The 26,173-nt window shown below is 43.3% G+C and overlaps 1 protein-coding gene across 2 annotated transcripts; it reads right to left on the bottom strand.

Moving 5' to 3' along the window:
* Positions 1-13,916: 13,916 nt before the first annotated feature.
* Positions 13,917-17,982, bottom strand: HMGN1 (high mobility group nucleosome binding domain 1). Of its 2 annotated transcripts, XM_082625324.1 has the most exons (5): positions 17,773-17,982; positions 17,416-17,448; positions 17,299-17,328; positions 17,166-17,216; positions 13,917-14,109 (listed from the first exon to the last, which is right to left on the bottom strand). In XM_082625324.1, the coding sequence occupies exons 1-5, from the start codon at positions 17,785-17,787 to the stop codon at positions 13,933-13,935; spliced, it is 306 nt and encodes a 101-aa protein (XP_082481450.1). In that variant the 5' UTR covers positions 17,788-17,982; the 3' UTR covers positions 13,917-13,932. The 2 variants fall into 2 exon arrangements, with proteins under 2 accessions (XP_082481450.1, XP_082481449.1); XM_082625323.1 differs by lacking the exon at positions 17,166-17,216 and having other exon boundaries at positions 13,918-14,109; positions 17,773-17,916.
* Between the last annotated feature and the right edge of the window lie 8,191 nt (positions 17,983-26,173).

Genomic DNA, 26,173 nt, shown 5'->3' on the forward strand with positions numbered 1-26,173 from the left:
GCATATTGGGTCACTGATTATTTTATTACCAGTGCTTCCTGCCAGAGCTGGGGATAAATCAGCGTATCGTCCCCAAACCAGTCATGAAGTAAGTAAAAAAGGACTCTAATTTAAAAATATACCCCCTAGGGGACTTCCCTGGCAGTCCAGTGGTTGGGACTCTGCGCTTCCACTGCAGGGGGCCCGGGTTCGATTCCTGGTTGGGAACGGAGGCCGTGCAGTGCGGCAAACAAACAAATAACCTCCCCTACATCATGCAGCTGAAGGTTTTTTTAAAAAAATTATCTTTGGATATTCAAATGCCTTACCTCATCCGCAGACACTTAAGCCCTTTCTCAGCTTTTTGTCTGTCTACATGGAAGTTGTAGTCCTCTGTGAAAGGGATTTTTTCTTGGAGGGGTTTAGGGAAGGGTAAAGGAGGGAGGGTGAGCACAGGACTGTAAGAGATGGGAATAGATTCTTTTCAAGTGACCATCTTCTCCTTGAATGCCCCCAACTTGGTCTTTTACAATATTTTTATGGATACTTGAAGATTTCTTTCCAGAGCCTTTCATCCAAAAGGAACTGCGACAGAGCAGATGGTGGAGGTGTCCATACTGAAATGCAGAGGGCACACTGCTGTTTAATGGCAAACCGTTGTGAAGTATACTGTTCCTCTTTCCTGCCAAGGCATGTCTCACCAAGGGTTGACTGCAAGATCTTCTTCAGAAATGTCTTCAACTTATCAATAAATTGCTGACGCTGCTGGAGTCTGTAACCTCCCATTAGCTGCCACTCAGTTTAGTTGTTCTGAGTCAGGTACCCTTCTCTCCTCAACCTCTATGACCCTGATTCTTGGCCAGTTCGGGGTGGGGTGGAAGGGAGGGGTTAAATTACCCCCGGAGAAGACCCAAAGCTCTGACTTTGTTCAGGACCCCCAGACCCACCAAGGGATTTGTCCAGTTCACCCTGAAGTGGGAACCCCAGCTTCTTGGTCCTTTTTTGAGACTCTCTAGCTCACCTCTAAAAAAACTGATCTGGATCTGGATTTCTTTTTCTCTCCTTGGTTTCAGAAATTTTTTTACAAAAGTATTATGGACTTGTTTCAATAAATGCAAATCATATAGACATAAATAAATTCAAAAGTTAAATTCCCTTTCTAACCATTGCTCCCCTCTGCCTTGAAACCCTCTCTCTGGGGGGAGTAGCCACGGTTAACTGTTTACAAGTGCCCTTATTCCATGCTCATCCAAATACAGTCATGAGAACTGAATCATATTCTTTTGCAACTGGCATTTATTACTTACCCACATATTCCAGAACTCCTTCTCTGTCAGCATATACTGGTCTATCATATTCTTTTTAGCCAAGTGTTATTCCATAATATGGAACAACGATGATATACTATAATCTATTGTTGGATATTTGGACACTATTACAAATTCTATTACATTGAACGTTCTTGTATGTATATCTTTGTGCAATTGTAATTTTGTTATGAGTAGATTCTTCGAAAGTAAATTGTTAGGTCAAAGGATGTATTAAACACATTCAGAGAAACAGAATGTGTAGAGAGATTTATTTAAAGGAATTGGCTCGCACAGTTATGGAGGCTGGCAAGTCCCAAGTCTGCAGTTCAAGTCCCAAGACCATCTGCTGCAGAAAGCCCTCTTTCTCAGGGAAAGTCAGTCTTTTGTTCTATGCAGGTCTTCAACTGATTAGATGAGGCCCACCACATTATGGAAGGCAAGCTGCTTTACTCTAAGTTCACCATTTAAAATGCAAATTTCGGGCTTCCCTGGTGGCGCAGTGGTTGAGAGTCCATCTGCCGATGCAGGGGACACGGGTTCGTGCCCCGGTCCGGGAAGATCCCACATGCCGTGGAGCGGCTAGGCCTGTGAGCCATGGCCGCTGAGCCTGCACATCCGGAGCCTGTGCTCCGCAACGGGAGAGGCCACAACAGTGAGAGGCCCGCATACCGAAAAAAAAAAAAAAAAATGCAAATTTCATTCAAAAACACCTTCAGAGAAACATCTAGAATAATGTTTGACCAGATATCTGGGCAGCATGGACCAGCCACATTGGCATATAAAATTAGCCATCATAAAAGATATGTTAATTTAAAATTTTGATAAGTTATTACCAAACTGTGCTCTAAAAAGGTCATTCCAATTTATACTTTGACCCAGCAAGTGTAAAGGCATGCCCTTAAACCCACATCCTTACCAACATGAAATATCTTTTTTTTTTTTTTTTTTTTTTTGCGGTACACGGGCCTCTCATTGTTGTGGCCTCTCCCGTTGTGGAGCACAGGCTCCGGACGCGCAGGCTCAGCGGTCATGGCTCACGGGCCCAGCTGCTCCGTGGCACGCGGGATCCTCCCGGACTGGGGCACGAACCCGCACCCCCTGCATCGGCAGGCGGACTCTCAACCACTGCACCACCAGGGAAGCCCTCTTTTTCACTTTTTAACCAATCAATAGGTGAAGATGGTATCTGTTGTTTTTATTTGCACTCATCTCTAGTGCAGTTAAAACTATTTTTTACAGAAAATAACAAATGTTAACAAGGATGTGGAGAAATTGGAACACTGGTGCACTGCTGGTGGGAATGTAAAATGGTGAAACCACTGTGGAAAATCATATGATGATTTCTCAGAAAATTGAACCTAGAATTACCATATGATCCAGCAATTCCACTGCTGGATATATACTCAAAAGAACTGAAAGCAGAGATGTAAACAGATATTTGAATACAGACGGTCCCTGACTTATGATGCTCTACTTATGATTTTTGAGTTTACAATGGTGTGAAAGTGATATGCATTCACAAATTTGAATTTAGATCTTTTCCCGAGCTGGCAACATGCTGCCTGATACTCTCTTGGGATGCTGGGCAACAGCAGCCACAGGTCCCAGCCAGCCCCGCAATCACGAGAGTAAACAACCGGAAACCAACAACCACTCTGTACCCAGACAACCATTGTTTTCCACTTTCAGTACAGTATTCAATAAATTACAGGAGACAGTCAACACTTTATTACAAAATAGGCTTTGTATTAGACGATTTTGCCCAACTGTAGGCTAACGTAAGTGTTTTGAGCATGTTTAAGGTCAGCTAAGCTAAGCTAGTATGTTCGGTAGGGTAGGTGTATTAAATACATTTTCAACTTAATGATATTTTAAATTTAGGATGGCTTTATCAGGCTGTAACTCTATTGTAAGTTGAGGACAATCTGTACTCAAGTTTATAGCAGCGTTATTTACAGTAGCCAAGAGATGGGGGCAACCCAAGTGTCCATCAACAGAAGAATGGATTTAAGAAATGTGTTACATACATAAAATGGAATATTATTCAGCCTTAAAAAGGAAGGAAATTCTGACACATGCCACAACATGGATGAAACTTGAAGTTATGCTATGTGAAATAAGCCCCAAATGACAAATACTACATGATTCCACTTACATGAAGTACTTAGTCAAATCCATAGAGACAGTAAGTAGAATCGTGGGTGCCAGGGGCTGGGGGGAGGAGAGAATGGGATATTATTGTTTAATGGAAATAGAGCTTCAATGGGGAAGATGAAAAAGTTCTGTAGATGAATGGTGGTGATGGTTGCAGAACAATGTAAATGTACTTAATGCCAGAGAACTGTACACTTAAAAATGGTTGAAACAGTAATGTTATGCTATGCATATTTTCCAATTAAAAAAATAACTTTTTAAAATTTATATTTCTTTTGTGAATTGTCTTTTCATATCATTTGCTCTTATTTCTGTTGAGTTTTTTTTCATATTGACCAAAGGAATTCTTTCTATACTTTGGACATTTAACAGTTTGTTATATGTATTGAAATATTTTCTCCCTCTCTAACATTTCTCAGGTATTTGTTTAAATAACACCAAATAAAAGTTAAAAATATTACAAAATCAAATATGCAGCTTTTCCTTTATGGCTTCAGATTTATTATTTTGTGGAGAAAGGCAGGCCTTCTCCATTTCATAATTATAAAACTATTCTATACTTTCAGAGTTTTTCTATATTTAGATTTTTTAATCTATTGGAATTTTTCTTTGTATGTAGTGCAAGGTAGAGAACCTAATTTACTAATTGATAGTTTCCTAAGTGGATAGCCAATTGGACTGAAACTTTTTTCTGAATTGTCTCTTCCTCAGTGATTTCAAATGCCACACTTATCATAAATTAATCTCTTTTGGCCTATTCTGTTTCATTGATCTTTTTCTTTATTTCTGCTCCAAAATCACATTGCTTTTAATTTTTTTAAATATTTGGCTGCGCCAGGTCTTAGTTGTGGCACGTGGGATCTTCGCTGCCATGTGCGGGATCTTTAGCTGCGGCATGCAGGATCTTTGTTTTAGCTGTGGCATGCGGGACCTAGTTTCCCTGACCAGGGATCAAACCCAGGCCCCCTGCATTGGGAGCGTGGAGTCTTAACCACTGGACCACCAGGGAAGTCCCTCACATTGCTTTTATTACTGTAGTTTTATAGGACATTTTGATATCTGGTAGGGCACGGACCCCTTATTCATATTCATTTATCAAGAAATTCTTGACTAGTCTCACAATTTTCTCTTTCTGATGAACTTTAGAATCAGATTTCCAATTCCTGGTGGAAATTCTACTGGCACTCTGATTGGAATTGCATTACATTTTTAGATATAAAGAACTGACCCCCTTAAATATTGACTCTTCTTAGGAACATTGTATTCCTCATCTATTCAGATCTTTTATGTCCTTCAGTGAAGTCATATTTTTCTTTGTAGAGAAAAATGCCCATTTTTAAAAATACATTTATTTATTTATTTATGTTTGGCTGCGTTGGGTCTTCATTGCTGCACGTGGGCTTTCTCTAGCTGCAGCGAGCGGGGGCTACTCTTCATTGCGGTGCGCGGGCTTCTCATTGCGGTGGCTTCTCTTGTTGCGGAGCGCAGGCTCTAGGCACGTGGGCTTCAGTAGTTGTGGCACGTGGGCTCAGTAGTTGTGGCGCACGGGCTTAGTTGCTCCATGGCATGTGGGATCTTCCCGGACCAGGGCTCGAACCCGTATCCCCTGCACTGGCAGGTGGATTCTCAACCACTGCACCACCAGGGAAGCCCCTTTTATTTATCTTTGAAGCCAAAATGAACTATATATTAAATTCAACTAATTTAATTGAGCTAATATGAATAAAATGGGTTTTTTAGATGTCGGGATAAACAGAGCCTGGATACTTGGCAAGGGAGCACACTGGTCTTCTGAACTTTGGGACTCAAAATGGGTCTTGGCCAGCATCAAAAATGGGCATTTTTCTCTGGGACTTCCCTGGTGGCACAGTGGTTAAGACTCCGCCTGCCAATGCAAGGGACACGGGTTCGAGCCCCGGTCCGGGAAGATCCCACTTGCCGCAGAGCAACTAAGCCCGTGTGCCACAACTACTGAGCCTGTGCTCTAGAGCCCACGAGCCACAACTACTGAGCCCACGTGTCACAACTACTGAAGCCCCCGCGCCTAGAGCCCGTGCTCCACAAGAGAAGCCACTGCAATGAGAAGCCTGCGCACCACAATGAAGACCCAACAACGCAGCCAGAAATAAAATTTTTAAAAAATAAGATAAATAAGAAGTGAAACAAAAAGTGAGAAATCATGCTACAACAGCTAAGACTGTCTTTAAATATATTTCTTGTGAAAACCCAAATCAGCATTGGTGGAACTTATAATCTTGCATATTTTAATACACAGCCACATCCTTATACAGACACATCCAAGCATGCAAGACTTTCAGCTTTTCCTCTCTGTGAATCATGCATAACAGATTAGTGTATTTAAATTTTTTTATACATAACTTGAATGTATCATTAGTTTTCGTACATTTTTCAACTTGAATTTTCTCTGGGTAACAAAGTGCTTTCAGAGATAAAATGTAATATTAACAGAATTTACAGTTATGAATTAAACCTAAAACACAACAATAATCTTCACAGTTAAAGATGTAAGGAAACATTGCGGGACTTAACCAACGCCATAGTCTAGTAAGTACCACAGCCAGATCTTATGAGCAAGAGTTCTCATTTACAGCGCTCCACTTAAAGTTGGTTCAGTCAGAAGTATTTTCTAAGGCTTTACCCAACAACCTACATCGTTGTAAAGGGGAATAAATCCACCAAGAATCTAGTTACCATAAGTTCTGAAAATCACTGAGGAATAGCATCAGATATTATATCAGGCGCTGTGTGCAGGCACTGCTTTAGCTCCTTGGATCCCCTGGGAAAGGCATTATTATCACTCCAGTTAAGTCCTATTACCAATCCTTCGCCCCTTCCCTTGTGGGGTCACAGTCTTCCGCAACCAAAGGCGGTGAAGCTGCTGTAACCACCCTTGACTCAGATCTGCATTTGCACCATGTCCAGACTATCTCTTGCATCCCTGCACTGTGGTTTCCCTTCTTCCTACTAACTTTCTAATCACATCACTTTACATTTCCATGCCCTCTGAAAATTTCCAAACACGCACTTACTTTTTTTTTTTTTTTTTTTTTTGCGGTACGCGGGCCTCTCACTGTTGTGGCGTCTCCCGTTGCGGAGCACAGGCTCCGGACGCGCAGGCCCAGCGGCCATGGCTCACGGGCCCAGCCGCTCCACAGCATGTGGGATCCTCCTGGACCGGGGCACAAACCCGTGTCCCCTGCATTGGCAGGTGGACTCTCAACCACTGCGCCACCAGGGAAGCCCACTCACTTACTTTTAAAAAAATCAGTGTGGGAACTTCACCTTGACGCAGAATGAGGTTCACCCCCCGGGATCTCTGCTTCTTGTGCTGCTGGTCTGCAGCCTCTCTCCAGTCCATGGTGTCCTGGAGAACTATAACACAAACTTAAAGTATAAATGCATCTGAGAGACCTTCAACTTTGTCTCCATTTTGCTCACTGGAAAGCTTCAAATCTTGCCCCCTGGGAATGGATGTCCAAACATAGAAATCATAGCCTGGATGAAGAATAAGTCAGTTATCTGCTTGAACCCTGGAGCCAAATGGACACAAAAACTAGAGTGTCAAGAAAAAGTGTTTTTTCAACTTCACCAGCGCCAGTGTTAGAAAACGATTGCCTGATGCCAATATTCCCACCAAGAACACCTGCATTCCCCCTGCATTCCTGCCCTCAGTTTTAGTTTTGTGTTTGGTTGGATCTTTTCCAGGAAAAAGATCTTCCCCATCTGCTCAAGCATGAGAATCTATGTGCAAATAACCCTGCAGAAGCTGATGGGGCAAACTTGAGATTTTTTTGATTACAGGACCCTACAAACTTAAGAGTTTGCATTCTTAGTCAAGGAGGAAAGTTTCTTGAAGGACAGTTACTTAATTATAAATGATATAGGTTTCTTTCAATAATATACCTGTTGTTGAATGCTGAATTTTCCTACAAAATAAGGGAATGAGAATTTAAAACTCAAATCTGAACATGTGGCTTCAATTAAGGAGGAAATGATGGAATGCATTTCAATCATTTTACACCCTAGGAATAGCAAGCCTCCATAAGAGATTTTAAAAGCTGCCTGGGAAACCCATGGAGTTCCAGCCTTCCAAGAGACAGAGGGTTCACATAATAGATATCCTTCGTTTAAAAGGTCACTATCGAGAGGAACGCAGTCCTTCTTCTACTTTTAAAGAGTTCCTTTATATAAGATTTATTGTCACAGATAAAAGCTAATAACATTCAAAGATCCCCAGACTTAAATTCATAGAATATTCAGGAAAAGGATTTAAAGGGTGATACTTAGATGTATTCTTTTATACCTTGGCTTTGATGAACTTTTTTTTTACTCACATCTTTTGCACAGACTTTTTTTTTTTGGTCTCTGGTATTCAATTCTTTAATGCTTCCTATTAATCTAATGCTATTCAATAAACTTGAGCAAATGTTTTACTTGAAAATAAAAATCAATGTGGAATCAGCATCCGAAGGTAACATGTTGATGCTAAAGATGGAACTAGCCACACTGGGTTCAAAAAAAAAGAAAAATAAAAAAGCAGCTTCTAGTTAAATTGAATCTGCATGTAACCCCCTGACAAAATGTGTAAAAGACCAAAGATAAATAATTTTTACTACCTATGTAAATATCTGCTTCCTGTGTATTTTGTTCACTTTTAAGTTCCTATTTATAGATACTATTTTTAAAATATCCATCCTTATTTGCTTCAAAATAATAAGGATGGGCTAGATTAGCAATGGTTGGATGGCTTTGGGGACTGGTTGACTAGAACATGGGGATTTAGTATACTGTACTGCTTGAGTATGGGTAAAATTATCCTTAATTAAAAAGAAAAACTGTAATGGCCAAATTATGGCACAGCCATACAATGAACTATTAAGCAAACATTAAAACATTTTATAAATAAAGAAAAACCCAAACATATATGAAGAAAAGTCAACACATTGAAAATAATTACTTTCAGCTCTGGGATTAAATGATTTTATTTTTCAGGTTTTTTAAAAATTTAATTTAATTTATTTTATTTTTGGCTGCGTTGGGTCCTTGCTGCTGCACGCAGGCTCTCTCTAGCTGTGGCGAGCGGGGGCCACTCTCCGGTGCGGGCGCAGGCCTCTCATTGCGGTGGCTTCGTTGCGGAGCACAGGCTCCAGGAGTGCGGGCCTCAGTAGTTGCAGCACACGGGCTCAGTAGTTGTGGCTCGCAGGCTTTAGAGTGCAGGCTCCGTAGTTGTGGCACACAGGCCCAGCCGCTCCGTGGCACGTGGGATCTTCCCGGACCAGGGCTCAAACCCGTGTCCCCCGCATTGGCAGGCGGATTCCTAACCACTGCGCCACCAGGGAAGCCCTCAGGTTTTTTTTTAACAACCCTAAACATTTATGATCTGAAAACCAATTTGTTACTGAGCTGCTTCCCATCATCTATTTAAAACTCTTCATCACCTATTTAAGCTTAATGTTTTGAAACTCTCTACTGTCTTGCAATTATGTATTTTTACTGCAAACTCATGGAACAACTGTGGACTGTGATAGGCAAATATATATTTAGGATATATCTGTATGCATTAATAGAAATCACCCATATTTTAGTTTCACAATGCTTGTCTTAATGGGGAAAATGTCTAAATGTCTGACAAATTACATTCTTGAAATAACATAGTATGCAGTGCTTACAAATGCTATGTAAGGATACTCATTAACCTAGGAGGAAGTTCACAGTATGAGAAAGATTACAAACCAGGATGTAGCAGGAATTCCCTGGCCAACCAGTGGTTAGGACTCCATGTCCCCACCGCAGGGGGCATGGGTTCAGTCCTTGGTGGGGAACTTGCAAGCCATGAGGCTCGGCCAAAAAAACAAAAACAACAACAAACAAACCAAAACACCAAAACAACAACAAAAAAAACGGATGTATAATTACACCAATTTTGTAAACTCGTAAAAACACAGAGAAGGATATGAGAAAAATGCATCTTTAAATAGTTGCCTAGTGAGTAAATTATAATTTCAGGTGTTTTTAGCTTGTCTGTTTCCTGAGTTTTTCCCCAGTGAGCACTTTTATACACACTTACCAAACACCCAGACAACAGACTCTTTTCCCAGGGCCTCCGTGATTATCATGCATCTCCGCATCAGGCACCAGTTTCCATGCCTTAATTCCCCTGATTAGTCTACATCTGAAAGGTCAAATTCAACCTCAAACAAGCCAAGAGAATGCAGGGTTCTTGCTGCCTTTTCTAGTTAACAAATGAGACTGTCTGATTTGTTAGCATCATTACTAAACAGTTATCTTCCTTGTCCTTCTAGGACGTCTGACGTCCAGTCAACCATTCTTATCACTCAGTTCTCACTCAACTAGTTGTTGAAAGGGTAAGAAATTAACTTTTTCTAAGTACTGATCCCAGAAAAGATGCCTCAACGTGTTTTTTGTTTTTTTGTTTTTTTTTTTTAAGTAATTGTTTTCTTTTGACAGCTGAAGAGAACATCCACTTGAGGGTTCGTTTTATCATAAAAAAATCATAAAAGGATGCTTAAGGCAAGGATCTAGAAGTACTACATTCCAATTTTCTACAGAAGAGGCAATTTCTTTTAGCTATCAATCTATAGAAGAAGTGAAAAAACCTTACCTATTGTGCTTTTTAGAAAATTAATAAACCTCTTTAAACTATTACTAGCAATGAGCTCAGAATAAGAAAATCTTTGTGTCTGTAAACATTTATCACATTCCTAGGGGTGGACGGTTGGGTAACACGAAATGAACACTGCCAGATGGGTTACAGGGTTAAAATTCACGTTTTTTTCCCCATTGGTTTATTTTTAAATTTTTAAATATTTATCTATTTGGCTGCACCAGGTCTTAGTTGCAGCATGGGGGTTCTCAGTCAAGGCATATGGGATCTCGCTCCCACCTGGGCCCCCTGCATTGGGAACGTGGTCTTAGATCACTGCACCATCAGGGAATTCCCTTTATTTTTTTAGATATCCCTTTAACTGCAACAAATAGCTGCTAGAAATTCTGGTACCAAAAATTTGCATGAAGTACCCATACACACAGCAAGAGAAAATGTTTCAGCTCCATTTAAATTTGCATATCCAAACAGTCTAACAAAACTTAGAAACTACAGGCAAATCTACCTGCATCACTGTTTCAGGTCCTCCAAGAATTTTCCCACTCCCCAAGAGTTGCCAAAGCCCTCTTTTGGGTGTCATTTCAATCCAAATCAATGTCCTCTGCGTTTCTTTCTGTAGTTTCACGTTTCACGATGCCACACCTCACCGCTCCCTGTGAGCTCTGTTCACACTGGGCACTCCAGCGGCACACATCCCTTGCAGAGTTCTATGATCCCCTGGGACTCGTCTTTAAGCTTTGGCCAGGCCACACAGCAACGTAGCATGTAGGACCTTAGCACCCCAACTAGGGATTGAACCTGCAGCCCCTGCATTGGAAGCTCAGTTTTAACCACTGGACGGCCAGGGAAGTCCCCCCAAAGACTAATTTTTAAAGCATTCTTGCCTCCTACTAATCAAGTCCACAGGCAAAATAACATCAAACGTAGGTAGAGTTCTAAACTTCGTTCCAAGGCCTCTCCCTCTTTAGTGGTGACCTTGGCAAGGTGCCATCTCTGGCTCCACTTCTGCATTTGCCAAATCAGCAGTGTCCAGTACCACCTCTAAAGACTATTTAGATGGCAAAACAGGACAAGGACTTGCGTGAAAGCGAATCTCGAAAATAATACACAAATACAAACCTGTAAGATCTAGTGCTAGCTTATTCAGTATTTATAAGCTTAGTTCATAGGAAGAGTGAATAATTACGTATTTATTTTGCTTCAGAGAAAAGGAGACTGATTTCCCATTAAACCAATTTAGTCACAAAAGCATCTTCAAAGTACACTGTTGAAGTATTATAGAAAAAATGAAGTATTCCACTCTTCCAAAATTTTATTAAGACTTTGAAAGAACAAATGTGAAAATTCTTTAAAATGAAATTTAAACCACAACTTAATTCATGTGCTTCAAGAAATTTTCATAATTGAGATTTTATTGGTTGTTTTGAGGATCAGTACACAGACATTTCAATTTGTACACAATTCTCAACATACGTACCAAAAACCTAAAAAAATCATGTAGTTGTGATTCTTTTCTCAACAGTTATTCCAGTGACTTTCCAGCTTAAAATTTGGGGGCAAATTTTCCTTCACAGGATATCAAGTACCAATATCTTCAAATATTGATATGCTGTTACACCGTTAAGTCCCACTAATTCACAATTTAATATCATATACACTACATACTCAAATTGTCAATCGTTCACAGCACATTAACAGTTACTAGAAGAACTGGACTACCACGACCAAAGATGTTACAGAGCGCACAAAATTCTGCCCAGGAGAGCCAAGATCAAGGGGTGAGTGGTTTGCTTTAGGAAACAATTCTACCAAAAACAACGTGGGAAGAGAAGTAATTTAAAGTGTTTAAGACATTAAATGCACAGCTGACTCCAAACTGCCATTAAGTATGCTTTGTATTACAGGATATAAAAGCTACCCTCCATCTGTGGAATGTTAAGCTGACACCCAAGACAATCAAAGCCTCCCATATTCAATATCCCACTATTTTCTGGTTGTACCAAAAAATAAACAACCAGCAAATGATTTCACCTCTTAAAAAAAAGCATTTACACTTAAAAAATGGGATGAGGTGGGATTCCTTCCTTTTTAAAAATGTTTCTAGAGCTACTAAAAAACTTGCATTTACAAAATAGTTGATAAAAATATTCCTCTGGATTGTACAAGAAGGGAGACAGGGACCACTGATAGGACCAGGTGTGTGATATTAATCAGACTTGGCTTCTTTCTCTCCTGCTTCATCAGAAGCTGTGCTCTGCAAAATCAAAGGAAAAACAGTGATCGAACATTTGACTTCTGTGTCAGTGTTATGTTAGAGATATTTAGCATTTAATACAGTGTAAGTTTTACTCATTACAACTATTATTAAGTCTTAACAATACATTCAACCCTCATTATTTGTAGATTCTGTATTTATAAATTTACTCACTAAAATTTATTTGTAACCCCAAAATCAATACTCATGTTTCATGTTCCATGGCCATGTACGTGCAGATACAGAGCAGCAAAAAATATGAGTCACCTGACACAGACCTTCCCAGCTGAGGCCCTTCTGCCTTGTTTCAGCTGTAACACTGTAAACAAGTGTCTTTTTCACACTCTATTTAGTGCCACACATTTCACATTTTTTTTGTGCTTTTGGTCAACAACGTTGACTAGACAAGTATAGTGTTGTCCAGTACTATGTGCCGTGCAAGAAGGTTGTGACGTGCCACGTGGAGAAGACACACGTTAGACAGCTTCACTGAGGCACGAGTTACGGTGCTGTTTCTGTTGGCCCTGAGTTCAATATTAACTTACCAAAAACATACATTAAACAGACACACATAAAATAAGGTTGTGGTTTGATCTGTTGGATGGAAATGTTGTGATGAGAACATTTTGAGAATTTCCACTATGAGCAACTGTCCAGTACAAAGAGCAACCTTATAGAACACAACCATCATGGATACCGAGAATCAACCGTAGTTGATAAAAGGGATCAGAAGGCCTCATTCGCCCCTTATAACTGGATTAGTTAATTTCATCTTACTGTCATACAATATTTGACTTGGGGTTAGATTTAGGAATTTGAGACTGCAGATCGGGGGAGTGAATAGTTATTACTTTAAAATCTGATCTATAAATATAAAAGTCTAAAAATTAATACTCTATTTATATTTTCTGCTTAGCCAACATTAAAAAAAAAAAGGCTTGGCTTAAAAAGTTATTTACCACAACCTTGCAACACACTTTTTTTTTTTTAAAGGTAAAACCTCTTTTTCTCAGAGCTTAAAAGGATAAAGATTAAGGACATCAATCTTTTTAATTGCTTAATCTAAGTTACTACTTAATCCTAGATAAGTGGCTTTTAAGAAAAATAAGCCTTCTTTATTAGAAAGTGGGAAAAGTATGACAAACGAAGGGAATCGATTAAAAAAAATTTAAAGCAATATCCAGAATATAAAAACCAAACAAGATTATTAACAGTTCTACAGATGGCAATTTGGAAAAAAAAAAAAAAAAAAGACTAGAATATTTGTTTAAAGAAAACCCCTAGGTCATGTTAAAGAAAGAAAGATGTGTTCTACCATTTAGTAAATTAAATCTTTTTAAAAACTCCCACCAGCAATTAAATTAGTGAACCCCATATACAATAAAGATCATGAATCTGAGTTTGAAATTCTGAGTACATTACAATTTCTTGTTCACTCACTTAAAAAAACCCATTTACACATATATTTTCAAATATGATCTAATGCACAAAAATAATCTGTCCATTCACTTGGGACTTACTGTACAAAACTTTGTTCAATATCATAAAGGATAAAGACTGCCTTATCCGCTAGATAAAAATATAGTTTATTATCCACTCTTCAGAGTCAAAATGAACAATACACAAACACTTCTGACCTCCTCATTTTTAGTTTCTCCATTTTCTGCAGGTAAGTCTTCTTTAGTCTCTTGGTTAGCCACTTCAGCCTGTTTTCCCTTTGCTCCCCTTTTCCCTTTTGTTTGCACTTTTTTGTCGGAAGATTTATCCTGTGACAGAACAAGAGTATATTTTAAGTATCAACTCTGCACTTACTAACATTTTCTGACTTGCTAGAGAGATTGCATCCACCACAGTTGCAACGTTAATGCAGTCGTGTGTCACTCTGAGTTACAGGACACACCTTAAGGTCCACCCCCAGTAATCAGGACCACAGCACACTGAGGAAACCCCTAACAGCACGTGCACACCAAGCGTCATCAGACTTACAACAATTAAACCTGAAGCCTCAGCTACAACCCTTCTCCACTTTCTCAATTACCTGCTATTCTCTAAAGTTCCACATGAGAGAACAAATGAAGTGAAGAACTGCTGGAGGAATCTCTTCCCCACTGTAACCCTACCCACCCCCAAACTCTTTAAGCAGGAAAAATAATCAAACTGTCAAATGACCACTGTCTTGACAAGATGGTTACCCTAACAGTAAGACCATTCACCTGAGAAAAGCACCATGTTGTTAAGGTCAGACTGACTATCCTACTACAGTTCTGCTACAGTTAGTCCCTTGATATCATATAATGAGTAGCTAAAAGGATCAATTTTGAGTTTATCGTTTTCATTTAGGTGTCTGAAGAACCTGAAAAGCACAGGTGTTAGTATGATGATAAAAGAGATTCAAAGGTTAAGCCACTTTAAAGTAATATAAAACAGTATTTCTGGACACCATCAACTGGGAAGGCGACACTTAAGTATTTCCTGTAAGTAGAGAATGTAATTAACAGCCGACTTAGATAAGACCAATAGTGACCGATACTTCTATAATGGCATTCCATACACGAATGCATGACAACTACTAGTAATTCAGTATCTTTAGAATAAATAATAAATTACCTAAACAAACATATTTGGGACAACACTGCTACATACATTGCCACCATGAAGCGTGACAATCGTTTCTGTATTTAAAAACGATTCTTTTATAATCTGATTTCTTTAGATTTCTCATTAATAACCATTATCACAGTAACATAAAAATGTAAAACCTGAAACGTGAAAACAGAATTATTCAATAGCCTGGACTGAAATAATACCATTTTAACTATTAACAGCTGGAAAATGACATAAAACAAAATAAATCAATACGTCTGTAGTATGGTAATCAATACATCAAAAGCTTTACCTTCTGTTTAAGGCTTTAAAACGATTTGGTTAGGAAGACAAAGATATATTACTGAAACTAAAAGGGGAAAAATGCTCCTCCCCTCTCCCCATCATTTTTCCTTTGGGACAACTGAACTGACAGGTTTGTTTCTCAAGGAACACTGCTGTGAAAACTTACCTGTTGATTATATCTGACGTCCCAAACCCAACTGGAGGTAAAATTTGAACTTTTTTCATTAAAAAACTATTATAGGGCAAATCAAAATACAGACGCAGGTAAATAAAGAAAGAAAAATTGGGGCTTCCTTGGTGGCACAGTGGTTAAGAATCCGCCTGCCAATGCAGGGGACATGGGTTTGAGCCCTGGTCCGGTAAGATCCCACATGCCGCGGAGCAACTAAGCCCACATGCCACAACTACTGAGCCTGTGCCCTAGAGCCCGTGAGCCGCAACTACTGAGCCCGCGTGCTGCAACTACTGAAGCCCGTGCTCCTAGAGCCTGTGCTCTGCAACAAGAGAAGCCGTTGCAGTGAGAAGCCCGCACACTGCAACGAAGAGTACTCCCGGCTCGCCCCAACTAGAGAAAGCCTGCACGCAGCAACGAAGACCCAAGGCTGCCAATAAAAATAATTTTTTAAAAAAATTAAAGAAAAAATTAAGACAAAACAGGCATGGTACTCCAGCCAATCAGTTTATTTTTAAAAGCGAATAATAAAACGTCTGTAATAATTAATAGTACACTGTTCAAGCAGACTTTTTGCAACCAGAGCCACTATTTTCCCCGCCTGCTCTTATTTCTCGTACAGAATTACCCCATTATTTTCTGGTGTAAGAAACTTCAAGTTGACATACTACGCCTACACCGTCCTTGAACCCTCTTAAAAAGGATCACAAAACAGAACTTTCTATTGGAAAAACGTTAAGATGTTTACACTCAGCTCTGTACAATGTTTAAAGAAAGAAATGAAAGAAATCTTTGATTATGCAGTGTGTACCTTTCACCTTCACTTGTAGGAAAGGGGTAATGACGATACGGATTTTGGGGAGAGGAGACTTCTAATAGCAAACTCCCACTTAAGTTTTGAGTAAACAGAAGTTAATCACACCATGAATTTCCCCTGAAGAACAAGGAAGAGCTTTACAGAGGGCGGAATCAAGGCTAAATCCAAACACAAAGTTACAAATAACATGCACACATTTAGCTTTTCCAACTTAAAGTTTTCAAACCTACATATATATATATCCAACAACTACCCAAAGACCGGCAATGTGAATAAAGCAATCACCAATCTATTCTAGAGCAGCAACCATCATACTATTTACGATAAAATAACCTAGTGAACTCCTATACATATAATGGTATATAAAATACTTTTAGAAGACTGTTAATCATGTTTTCAGAGAACACAGCTCTTGATCTACCCCTGGACATAAGATATGTCCCCCTACCTTGCCTCGAGCACCTTATATGCAAAAACTTACACATTCCCCATCTCCTGGCCTCAGTCCTAGCCTTGCTGATATTGTCAAAAGAGGAAGTACAAGCATGCAACCAACAGAGGATCCCTAACCAAAACATACACAACACAAATAGTGGATCTCCCTGGTAAGCGAAAGTTATTCTCCAATATTTTTAGCCGTCTTAAGCTTCCCAAATTCTGCAGCAGCATTAAGGTGATACATTACGTTCCCGTAAACCGGGAGGATGACTACATCTACTGTATTTCACCCAAACCAGAAAAAGCATTGTTTACTGAAATTACTATAACATAAAATTAAAGTGACAAATAAGGTAACACTACGACTTTTTAGGAGACTATGACATCAAACCGTAGCTGATTTCGAGATACTCAAAGTCAAGACCTCAGCTGCTGGCAATGCGCGTTAGGTAGCACTGCAGCATTTCGAAGACACCACGATCTCTCAAGGTGAGTGTGAAACCTACCTTTCCTGCCGCCTTTTTTGGCTTCGTTTCCACTTTTGCAGGAGCCGGTTTCTGAAAGGCAAGGATAGCACTGAGTCTCCTCCCTGGGTACGATCCCACGGAAAAGAAAGGTCAAGGGGCTCGCTTTACTTACAGCTGACAACCTCGCCGATCTCCTCTTGGGCTGTGGGAGAAAAAAAGGGAAAATGAGCAAGGAATGCGGGGTGCGGTGCAAACCGAAACCACCCCCGGGAGAGGAGCGGGGTCTTACCTCCTCCTTCGCCGCCCCCTCGGCGGAGCTGACCTGCGGGAGAAAGCAGACGGCGAGTGGACGCAGCCCGCAAACAAAAGTGCCCGCGCGCCCCGCGCCCGCCCGCCCGCGAGAACAATGCCCGGCCGCGTGACGTCAGCGGCTTCCCGCCGCCGCGTTCGAATCTCCCACCCTGCTCCTCGGGCCGCCGAACGTTCCAGAACGGCGCGCCCGGAGCCGCCGAGCGCCCGCCCGCCGTAGGTCCGGGCGCCTCCCGGGCCCAGCGCTGCCGAGAGCGCGGCGGGCCTGGGCCTCGCGGGGCGCCGGGGCCGGACGGCCGGCGGAGGGGGGTGTGTGCGGGCCGCGGCCGCCGCTCACCTTCCTCTTGGGCATCCTGGCGGCGGGGCGGGCGCGTGCCGGGTGCCTGCGGGCCGCGGCGCGCCGAGAGCCTTCACGAAGCTGGGCTGCCTGGCCGCTACCGCTCCTCCCGCCGCCCGAGCTGCTGGGACCCGCGGCGGGGGCGGTGGGAGAACCGGATGGAACCGGATTGGGAGCCCGCCCCCTCCTCCCCCCGCATTCCCCAGCCGCGGGCTCCCCCTCCCCGTCGGCCGGGCCGCCCCCCGCCCCCGCCCATTGGCTACGGGGCCCACCGCGCCGCGGCCCGGGCCCCGAATAGGTGAGGCGGGCCGTCACTCGACCACTGCGCCCCGCCCCCGCTCTCGGCGCCCCTACCCGCCCGCCGTCTCGCAGTGCCCCAGACCCAGGCGAGGGGGCGGGGCCCCACAGGCAGCTCTCGCCTCACGGTAGTTTGTTTGAAGCTGAGCTGCAAAGTGCGGTCTGCGCGCCGATTGGCGGAGGCCCGCCACGTGGTCGCCGGGTGAGCCCGCTCACCACCCTGGTGGATACCTGAGCGCGCGTGAGCGCCCTGAAAACCCCAGGATAGGGTCTCTCCCCTCTAGGGTCAATTGGATCTCACAGACTGGGAAGGGAGAGGCAACAGGTTCAAGTACGAACAAATTTCTCCCACCTCAGTCAGTAAGAAAGGCTATCTAATAGGTCTCCCGTCTCGCTGGCCTCCGGGAAGTGGGTCCTAGTGCGCAGGAGCGGGAAGGGAGGCCGTGGGAAGGAAAGTCGGCGCGGGCACGCGCGGGGCTCCACAGCGCAGGCGCGGGTCTTTGCGAAGCACATTTAATTGCGGCCCGGCTATCATACAAGGTTGCTCGCGGTCGGGCCTTTCTGTAGCTTTTTAAAAGTCATTCGTCCATTGGGGGGCCGGGGGTGCAGGCGGTTTGCCTCAGGAGCATAGTGGGCGTCTGAGTCCCGGCCCCCACCGGCCCTAGGACGCGTGCCCACTCTCAGACCCCCGGCCGGCTGATCTACTCCTGCGCAGAAGTGAAACAGGAAGCACGCCTATCCGGCTCCTGCCTGTTTTTTAACCACGTGGCTCACCTAAGCACCTTTCTGAGGTGGAAAGAGCTTAAGGCTGGGGTGTCTGAGCTGGGAACCCCGGAACCTGTGAGGTCACATGTTAACCCAGTTTCTTTAATGAATAAGAAAATTATGTTTAGAAGGACTGATTCAGTTGGGTTGATGCAGAAAAATTTTTAATCGGAAAATTGCCAGCTGGAATTCATGGAGAAGAAGAAACACTGGAGTACTTTGAGTCCGAAAATTTGGAAACAGACTAAATGTCCACCATTTGAAAGGCCCGGAGAATCTATGACACCTTCACCTTCACGTAGTAGATTAATGAGCTACGTATTCTAGTCATTCGAAAAAGAATGAGGCCGCTCCACGGAAGAAGTGAATTTTGAAAACCACTAGTCATACTCTGACTCCTGATCAGTAACTCTAGTGCCTTCCCTTCTCATTCAAGAAATTATTGAACTTCCCTAGTGGTCCAGTGGTTAAGACGCTGCGCTTCCACTGCAGGGGCCGCGGGTTCCTGGTGGGGGGTCTACGATCCTGCATGCTGCGCTGCGCCGCCAAAAAAAAATGAAAATAAAATCTCGAGTCCTTAAAGTGGCTTATATACTCCTCTAACATCTGGCCCACTTCAAAAGGTTTTCACCGCTGCTTCCCTCGGTTCACCTTCCCAGCCTCAAGTAGGCGGGCAGTCCTGCTTCAGGACTTGTCATCTGCTGCTCCCTCTGTCTGGACTGCTTCATGCACTGCGTCAGACCAGTGCTGCTCTATTCCTCATCCCCTTTGGATCTTTGCACAGATGTCACCGTCTCATTGAGGCCTTTCTTGACCTTTCAGTTTAGGATCGCAACTCCCCATCTCCAGTTATCTGCACAGCATCTATTGAGACTAAATGGCTATATTAAGTATAAAGTTATACGTTCATTGTATATTTCAGGAAGAAGCACAAGGACGTGGTGCCAGTGGTTGCCTTTGGGAAGAACAACTGGGAGTAAGGTAAGATGGAAATTTATCCTTTTCTCTCTCTCTCTCTCTTTTTTTTTTTTTTTTGCTGAGAACACTAATTTTTTTCTTTTCTTCTTCTTGAGATCCATTCTGGCAATCCTGTCCCTCTCTAATATAATCTCCCCTTTTTCTGTTTCTTCCTTTCACATCACCTTGCATATTTCCTTTATGGCTCTGATCACATTCTGTAATTGCTTTATGTGTTTAGTTATTTGTTGCCTGTCTCCCTCACAGGAGTATGAGTTCCATGAGGGTAGGAACCCTGTTCATCTTGACACCACTTCGTTCCCAGAAACTATTACATGTTTGTTGAATTAGTAATTTTTTTAAAATTGAAGCATAGTTGATTTACAGTGTTGTTAGTTTCAGGTGTACAGCACAGTGATTCATTTATACATATGCGTATATTCTTTTTCAGATGCTTTTCCCATATAGGTTATTTTTCCCCTCTCCTATTTGCATTAAAAAATGATAGCATCAGAGAGTCCAAGTTTGTGGCACAAACATGTACTGAGCACCTTCCCTGTGCCAGTCACTGTGATAGGCCCTGGGGTAGAGAGACTGAAGGCAGGACACTATTCCCAAGGACTTGGGGTGGTAGTTTAGTGGAGAGAATAAAGTACACAAATTGGCCTGGCCTAGGAAGGGAAAGGGGAAGCCAGAGGAAGAGGGACAACACATCTCAAGGCGTGCAGACTTAACAGAACGTGACGGCCGTCCAGAGTCCTCAGAATGGCATGGATGGGCCCGTCGATGGTGGAAAGTGAAGATTAAAGAAAAGAGGCAGAAAAAAGGGCAGCCTGCAGAAAGCATTTGATGCCAGGCTAAGGGGTTTGGCCATTATCCAAGGAGTGGGAGACATTGAAAAGTTTGGGGTTTTTTTGTTTGTTTGTTTTGTTTTGTTTTCTGCTGTGCAGTTTGCAGGGTCTTAGTTCCCTGACCAGGGACTGAACCCGGGCCCTCAGCAGTGAGAGTTCGGAGTCCTCACCGCTGGACCGCCAGGGAATCCCGTACAGTCTTAATCAAGGGATGATGTGCTGAGATGTCAACCTCATGAAGATCTTTCTCCATGAGAACTGAAGATGCACTAGGCCAGAGGTGAGAGACTTGTGGCCTACAGATGTTTGCTTTGGTCGGGATTTTTTTTAAGTTGCCAAAACAAGCACGTGGAGCAACCGAGAACACAGTAGGAAAACTGTTAGTATCTTTTAAAAGCTAAACAGATACTCCATGACTCAGTAATGCCACTCCTAGAAACATACCCAACAAAAATGCTTACGTCTGTTCACAAGAAGACATGCAATAGAATATTCATATCTGAACTATTTTATAGGCCCAAACTGGCAGCAACTTAAATGCCCACCAACAGGAGAATGGATGAATAAATGGAAAAGTATGATCAATAAGAAACAGCTGTCTGCAACTCCGCACAAGAGGTGGATGAATCTCACAAGCACAATGTTGAGAGAAAGATGCCAGACCACAGTACTTGTGATCCTGTTCATACACTGTACTAAGGCAGGCACAACAAATCTAGTCTGTCTGAAGTCAGGATAGTAGTTGGGGTAGGTGGGGGAGTAGTGACTGGAACAGAGCAGCGGAGGGCTTTAGGGAGCTGGCCATCTTCCAGTTCTTTTTTTTTTTTTGCGGTACGCAGGCCTCTCACTGTTGTGGCCTCTCCCGTTGCGGAGCACAGGCTCCGGACACGCAGGCCCAGCGGCCATGGCTCACGGGGCCTAGCTGCTCAGCGGCATGTGAGATCTTCCCGGACCGGGGCACGAACCTGTGTCCCCTGCATCGGCAGGCGGACTCTCAACCACTGCGCCACCAGGGAAGCCCCATCTTCCATTTCTTGATCTGGATGTTACTTGTACTGTTGTGTTCGCCTTGTGAATATTCATCGAGCTGTGCACTTATGTATACATTTCTGGCTAGATATCAGCAGTAAAGTTTTAAAGACTTTTTTGGCAACATGTCAAAATCAGATGATTTCACATACAAATTGAGCTCTTCAGCTTCTCCTGGCCTCCATTGTGTGTGCATTCCACAGGCTGCACTTGACCTTATAACTTGCAAGGAGGCTTCCTTTCTCCAGAGTGCCAGGGTCCCAGTGCTGCTGATTTTTCTCACCTGTGTCTTCTGCCGAGCCTCCAAAGGCATTTTAGTTTGAGATGCTTGTGTGTGAGCGTGCATAATTATAGATGCCACCTTTTATATTTCTGTTTATTTTTGGAAGAAATATTTATGTGGCTCAAAATTCCAAGTGCAAAATGATTGCCGAGGGCTTCCCTGGTGTCGCAGTGGTTGAGAGCCCGCCCGCCTGCTGATGCAGGGAAAACGGGTTCGGGCCCCGGTCCGGGAAAATCTCACATGCCGCAGAGTGGCTGGGCCCGTGAGCCATGGCCGCTGAGTCTGCGCGTCCGGAGCCTGTGCTCTGCAACGGGAGAGGCCACAACAGTGAGAGGCCCGCGTACCGCAAAAAAAAAAAAAGAGTGCCGAGAAGTCTCCATTCCACTTCTGTCCCGCCCAGATGTCTGGTTCTCTCAAGGAGGAGCCAGTGTTGCTGCTGCTTGTGGATCCTTCCAGACATATTTGATGCACATACAAGCAAAAATGTGTGCGTATATATTTTTTTCTTCCTTTTTCTCATTTTTCACACTGTTTGACAACTTGCATTTTTCACTTAATGGAGTTTGTTTCCTATGAGTACTTATAAGATTCCTCCTCCTTTTTATTGCTGCATCGTAGTCCACTGTATAGACGTGCTTAACATTTTAAAACCAATTCTCTATTGACTGGACTTTTCAAATTGTGCCCAGTCTTTCGTTCCCACAAAGGCCGCTGCAATGAATAACCATGTATGTACACGTCACGTGGCACACTGTATAAAACAACAAAATGTTCTTGCAAGTCCTGACTTACATTGTTTCTATTATAAAGTTCACTTACGTCTTTGAAAACTTAAGATAAGGTTGGAATGTTGAATACTTAGAGGTTTTAAACAACTATAAATCTAAAACTAACTTTTGAACCCCCAAATCTCTACAAAACCAATAAAATTTAAACCAACAGCATTAACATGAACAATGAGTTTTGCTAAAAGCAAACTGCTGCATGCCTATGGTGTTTGGCCCATATGATCTCTGTGGTGATTGTTCTGGCACCTTATGTGTATAATTGACAAGCTTTCATTCATTCAGCCCTTTGTGGTGTGACTTAGGTTTCGTGTGATATAGATAACACTATTTATGAATTAAAATCATCTATAATTTTATAGATGCTTTTATAATTACCTGTAAAACTGTGGAAAGCTGGTCCCACTTGGGGCCAAACCTAAACATGCACCCAACACAGGCACAAAAATAGGCAATGCTTGGTCAAAAGTAGCAGTCTATGCTGGGTGATCCTCAATGTCAATGGTCACCTGAACACACAGAATTTAAAAAAATCTCCAAGAGGGCTTCCCTGGTGGCGCAGTGGTTGAGAGTCCGCCTGCCGATGCAGGGGACACGGGTTCGTGCCCCAGTCCGGGAAGATCCCACATGCTGCGGAGCAGCTGGGCCCGTGAGCCATGGCCGCTGAGCCCGCGCGTCCGGAGCCTGTGCTCCACAACGGGAGAGGCCACAACAATGAGAGGCCCACGTACCGCAAAAAAAAAAAAAGAAAAAAAAAGAAATCCCCAAGAACCTTCAGGACCTTTGTATACATTCACAGAGGTATGCTTACCACCACTCCACCCCTGGGTCCACGTGTCCCACTTTGTAAAATTGTGCGTTGATTCAGGCTGGTCGATGAGGAGGTGCTTGCAGGAATTTTAATTTATTTTATTCATTTATTTATTTTGGCTGTGCCGTGCAGCATACAAGATCTTAGTTCCCTAACCAGGAATGAACCTGTGCCTGCTGCAGTGGAAGCGTGGAGTCCTAACCACTGGACCACCAGGGAAGTCTCTCTCTTTTTTTTTTTTTCCCAAGGGATTTTAGAAAAAAGAATTACAGGCATAATGTAGGGCAGAATAGGTGGTGATAGACAAAGTTAAACAGTTTGCCTACCCCGTGCCAGGTGCTGTCCTAGACCTAGGGATATAGTGGTGAACACAAGAGTCAAGTTGCCTGTCCTCATAAGGCTTCCATTCTAGTGGGAGTAAAAATAAAAAAGGTAATGAGATTCTTTCACAGGGTGACAGTGCCTTGAAGGAAGAAAACTCTCACAATATAGAATGTGCTGCAGGCACGCCGAATGGGGCTAGTAGATGGGATAGTCAGGAGGGGTCTCTGGGGAGAGAAGTGAAGGGTAAGATGACCTGGCCTCTGGGGGATCTGAGGGAGAAGCCTCTGGACAGAGGAGACAGCTCGTACAAAGGTCCTGAGGTAGGACTGACCTTGGCGAGTTGGAAGGAGGGAAACATGTTGTAGTTAGAGAAGAAAGCAGTGGCCAGGATGTGAGGGCAGTGGCGGAGCTATGAAGGGGACTTATGTCACTGATCTGGACTCCAAGTAGAGGTCAGGCTGAGAGGTTGGGATGTGAAGTCCGGTTGCTAGGAGGAGGCATGGGAGACCAGAGGAGACATTTAATGTTGTCTAGGCAACAAATGACTAGGATGTTTGCTGTGGGGATGGAGATCAGTGGAAGGAGGGATTTGGGATGTGTTTTTTTTTTTTCTTTAATTAGCAGTAATCTTTTTTTTTTTTTTTTGCGATACACTGTTGTGGCCTCTCACTGTTGTGGCCTCTCCCGTTGCAGAGCACAGGCTCCAGACGTGCAGGCTCAGAGGCCATGGCTCATGGGCCCAGCCGCTCCGCAGCATGTGGGATCTTCCCGGACGAGGGCACGAACCCATGTCCCCTGAATCGGCAGGCGGACTCTCAACCACTGCGCCACCAGGGAAGCCCTGGGATGTGTTTTGGTGGAGGTAACTGACAGGATTCTTCAGTGGATTGGGTGGGAGGGAGAGGAGAGAGAGTTTTGGCTAGGAGTAGTAGAAGCCCAAGTCAGTATAAACAATAAGAAGATGGATTATCTCCCACGACAGAGTGTTCCAGACTGGGGGATTCAGCGGCTTACTGTATTATCACAGTCTCAGGTTCTTTTCTGCCTTTTGCTGTGCTTCTGACTGCTATAGACTCCTTCTTCTGAGTTGGCTTCATCCTCAGTCTGGAAGTGCAATTCCAGATGTCACATCCAGATTTATAGCATCCAGGCAAAGCGTGTCTCTTTTCCCAGAAGCCCTCACTCGATTGCCTTTACTTACTGGTCAGAACTGGGTCACATGCAAGGGGGGATGGGATACTCTTAGAGCAAATCAAGTCCACCCCTGGAGTCGGGGGTAGGGCCAGGAGTAGAGGGTGTGGATGCCTGAACAAAATAAGGGCCCCGTGAGGAAGGACAAAGAGGGGAATGGGCTGGTCATCATCTGTGTCCAGTAGGCTGTGTGGATGGGGAGACACTCACCAGGTTGGAGACACAGGGGGCTTGAGGGGAAGCAGGTGGGTTTGGTGTTGACACATTGAGTTTGAAGTGCTTAGGGAATGTCCAGTGTTCAGCAGGCAGTTGGATCTACAGGTCTGGAGCTTTGGGGAAGGACACAGCTGAAAGAAGTGATGTGCTGGGAGGGCTGAGACCACAGGGATGTGGATAGTCACATAGGGATTGGAAAATGTCTACCACACTGACGACTAAGGATGTCACCAACTGTCCTGATGGAGCAGTTTCAGTGAGTGGTAGGGAGGGAACCAGACTTAAGTTAAAGAGAGTAGAAAGGAAGAAGTGGGAAGAGTTCCACACCCTATTGCGCTGTGCTGAATTGTACTGTATCCCAAGAAGCCCAGTGTCTGGGCCAGTTTGTCCATGTGGTGAAGATGGAAGATAAACTAGGACAGGTATGAGCCTGTGAGCAAAAGGTGCGAAGGGAGATGATGGTCAGAGCACTTGAATGCCTGTTGTTCACTACTCTGCTGGCTATCCAAGTTGCTGCAGAAAGATGAGATGCAAAGGATGCAGATGAAAGCAAAGATACAGGCCCTGATACAGGAGCTCTCAAGGACCACTATGCTCCATGAGTTGGCCAGAAATGCCCCAACACAAACAAAGAGCCCAAAGATGACCAATAGACATAGAACTTACCATGCAGTGTATATTTCTAGCCTGCTTGCAAACTTTATGGATACATGACTATATAAATACTTGTTATTAGATAAGATCACTGGAATTATTGTTATAAGCTTTCCCTTCCACCAGTCCATAGTATCGATTGTTATTTTAGAAAGAACACTAAGAAAAAAATTGGAAACTGGAAAATGGCCACATTATTCTTTCCTGCTCCCTAGATGAGTTTGGCTTTCCAACTATG

The sequence above is a fragment of the Mesoplodon mirus genome, assembly GCF_964341445.2.
Source record: "Mesoplodon mirus genome assembly, chromosome: 6".
Lineage (NCBI taxonomy): Eukaryota > Metazoa > Chordata > Mammalia > Artiodactyla > Ziphiidae > Mesoplodon > Mesoplodon mirus.

Coding starts and splice junctions, on each gene's coding strand:
- HMGN1 (XM_082625324.1), bottom strand. Junction 17,329..17,415: donor AGGGGGCGGCGAAGGAGGAG/GTAAGACCCCGC, acceptor TTTCTCCCACAG/CCCAAGAGGAGATCGGCGAG. Junction 17,217..17,298: donor GATCGGCGAGGTTGTCAGCT/GTAAGTAAAGCG, acceptor CTTGCCTTTCAG/AAACCGGCTCCTGCAAAAGT.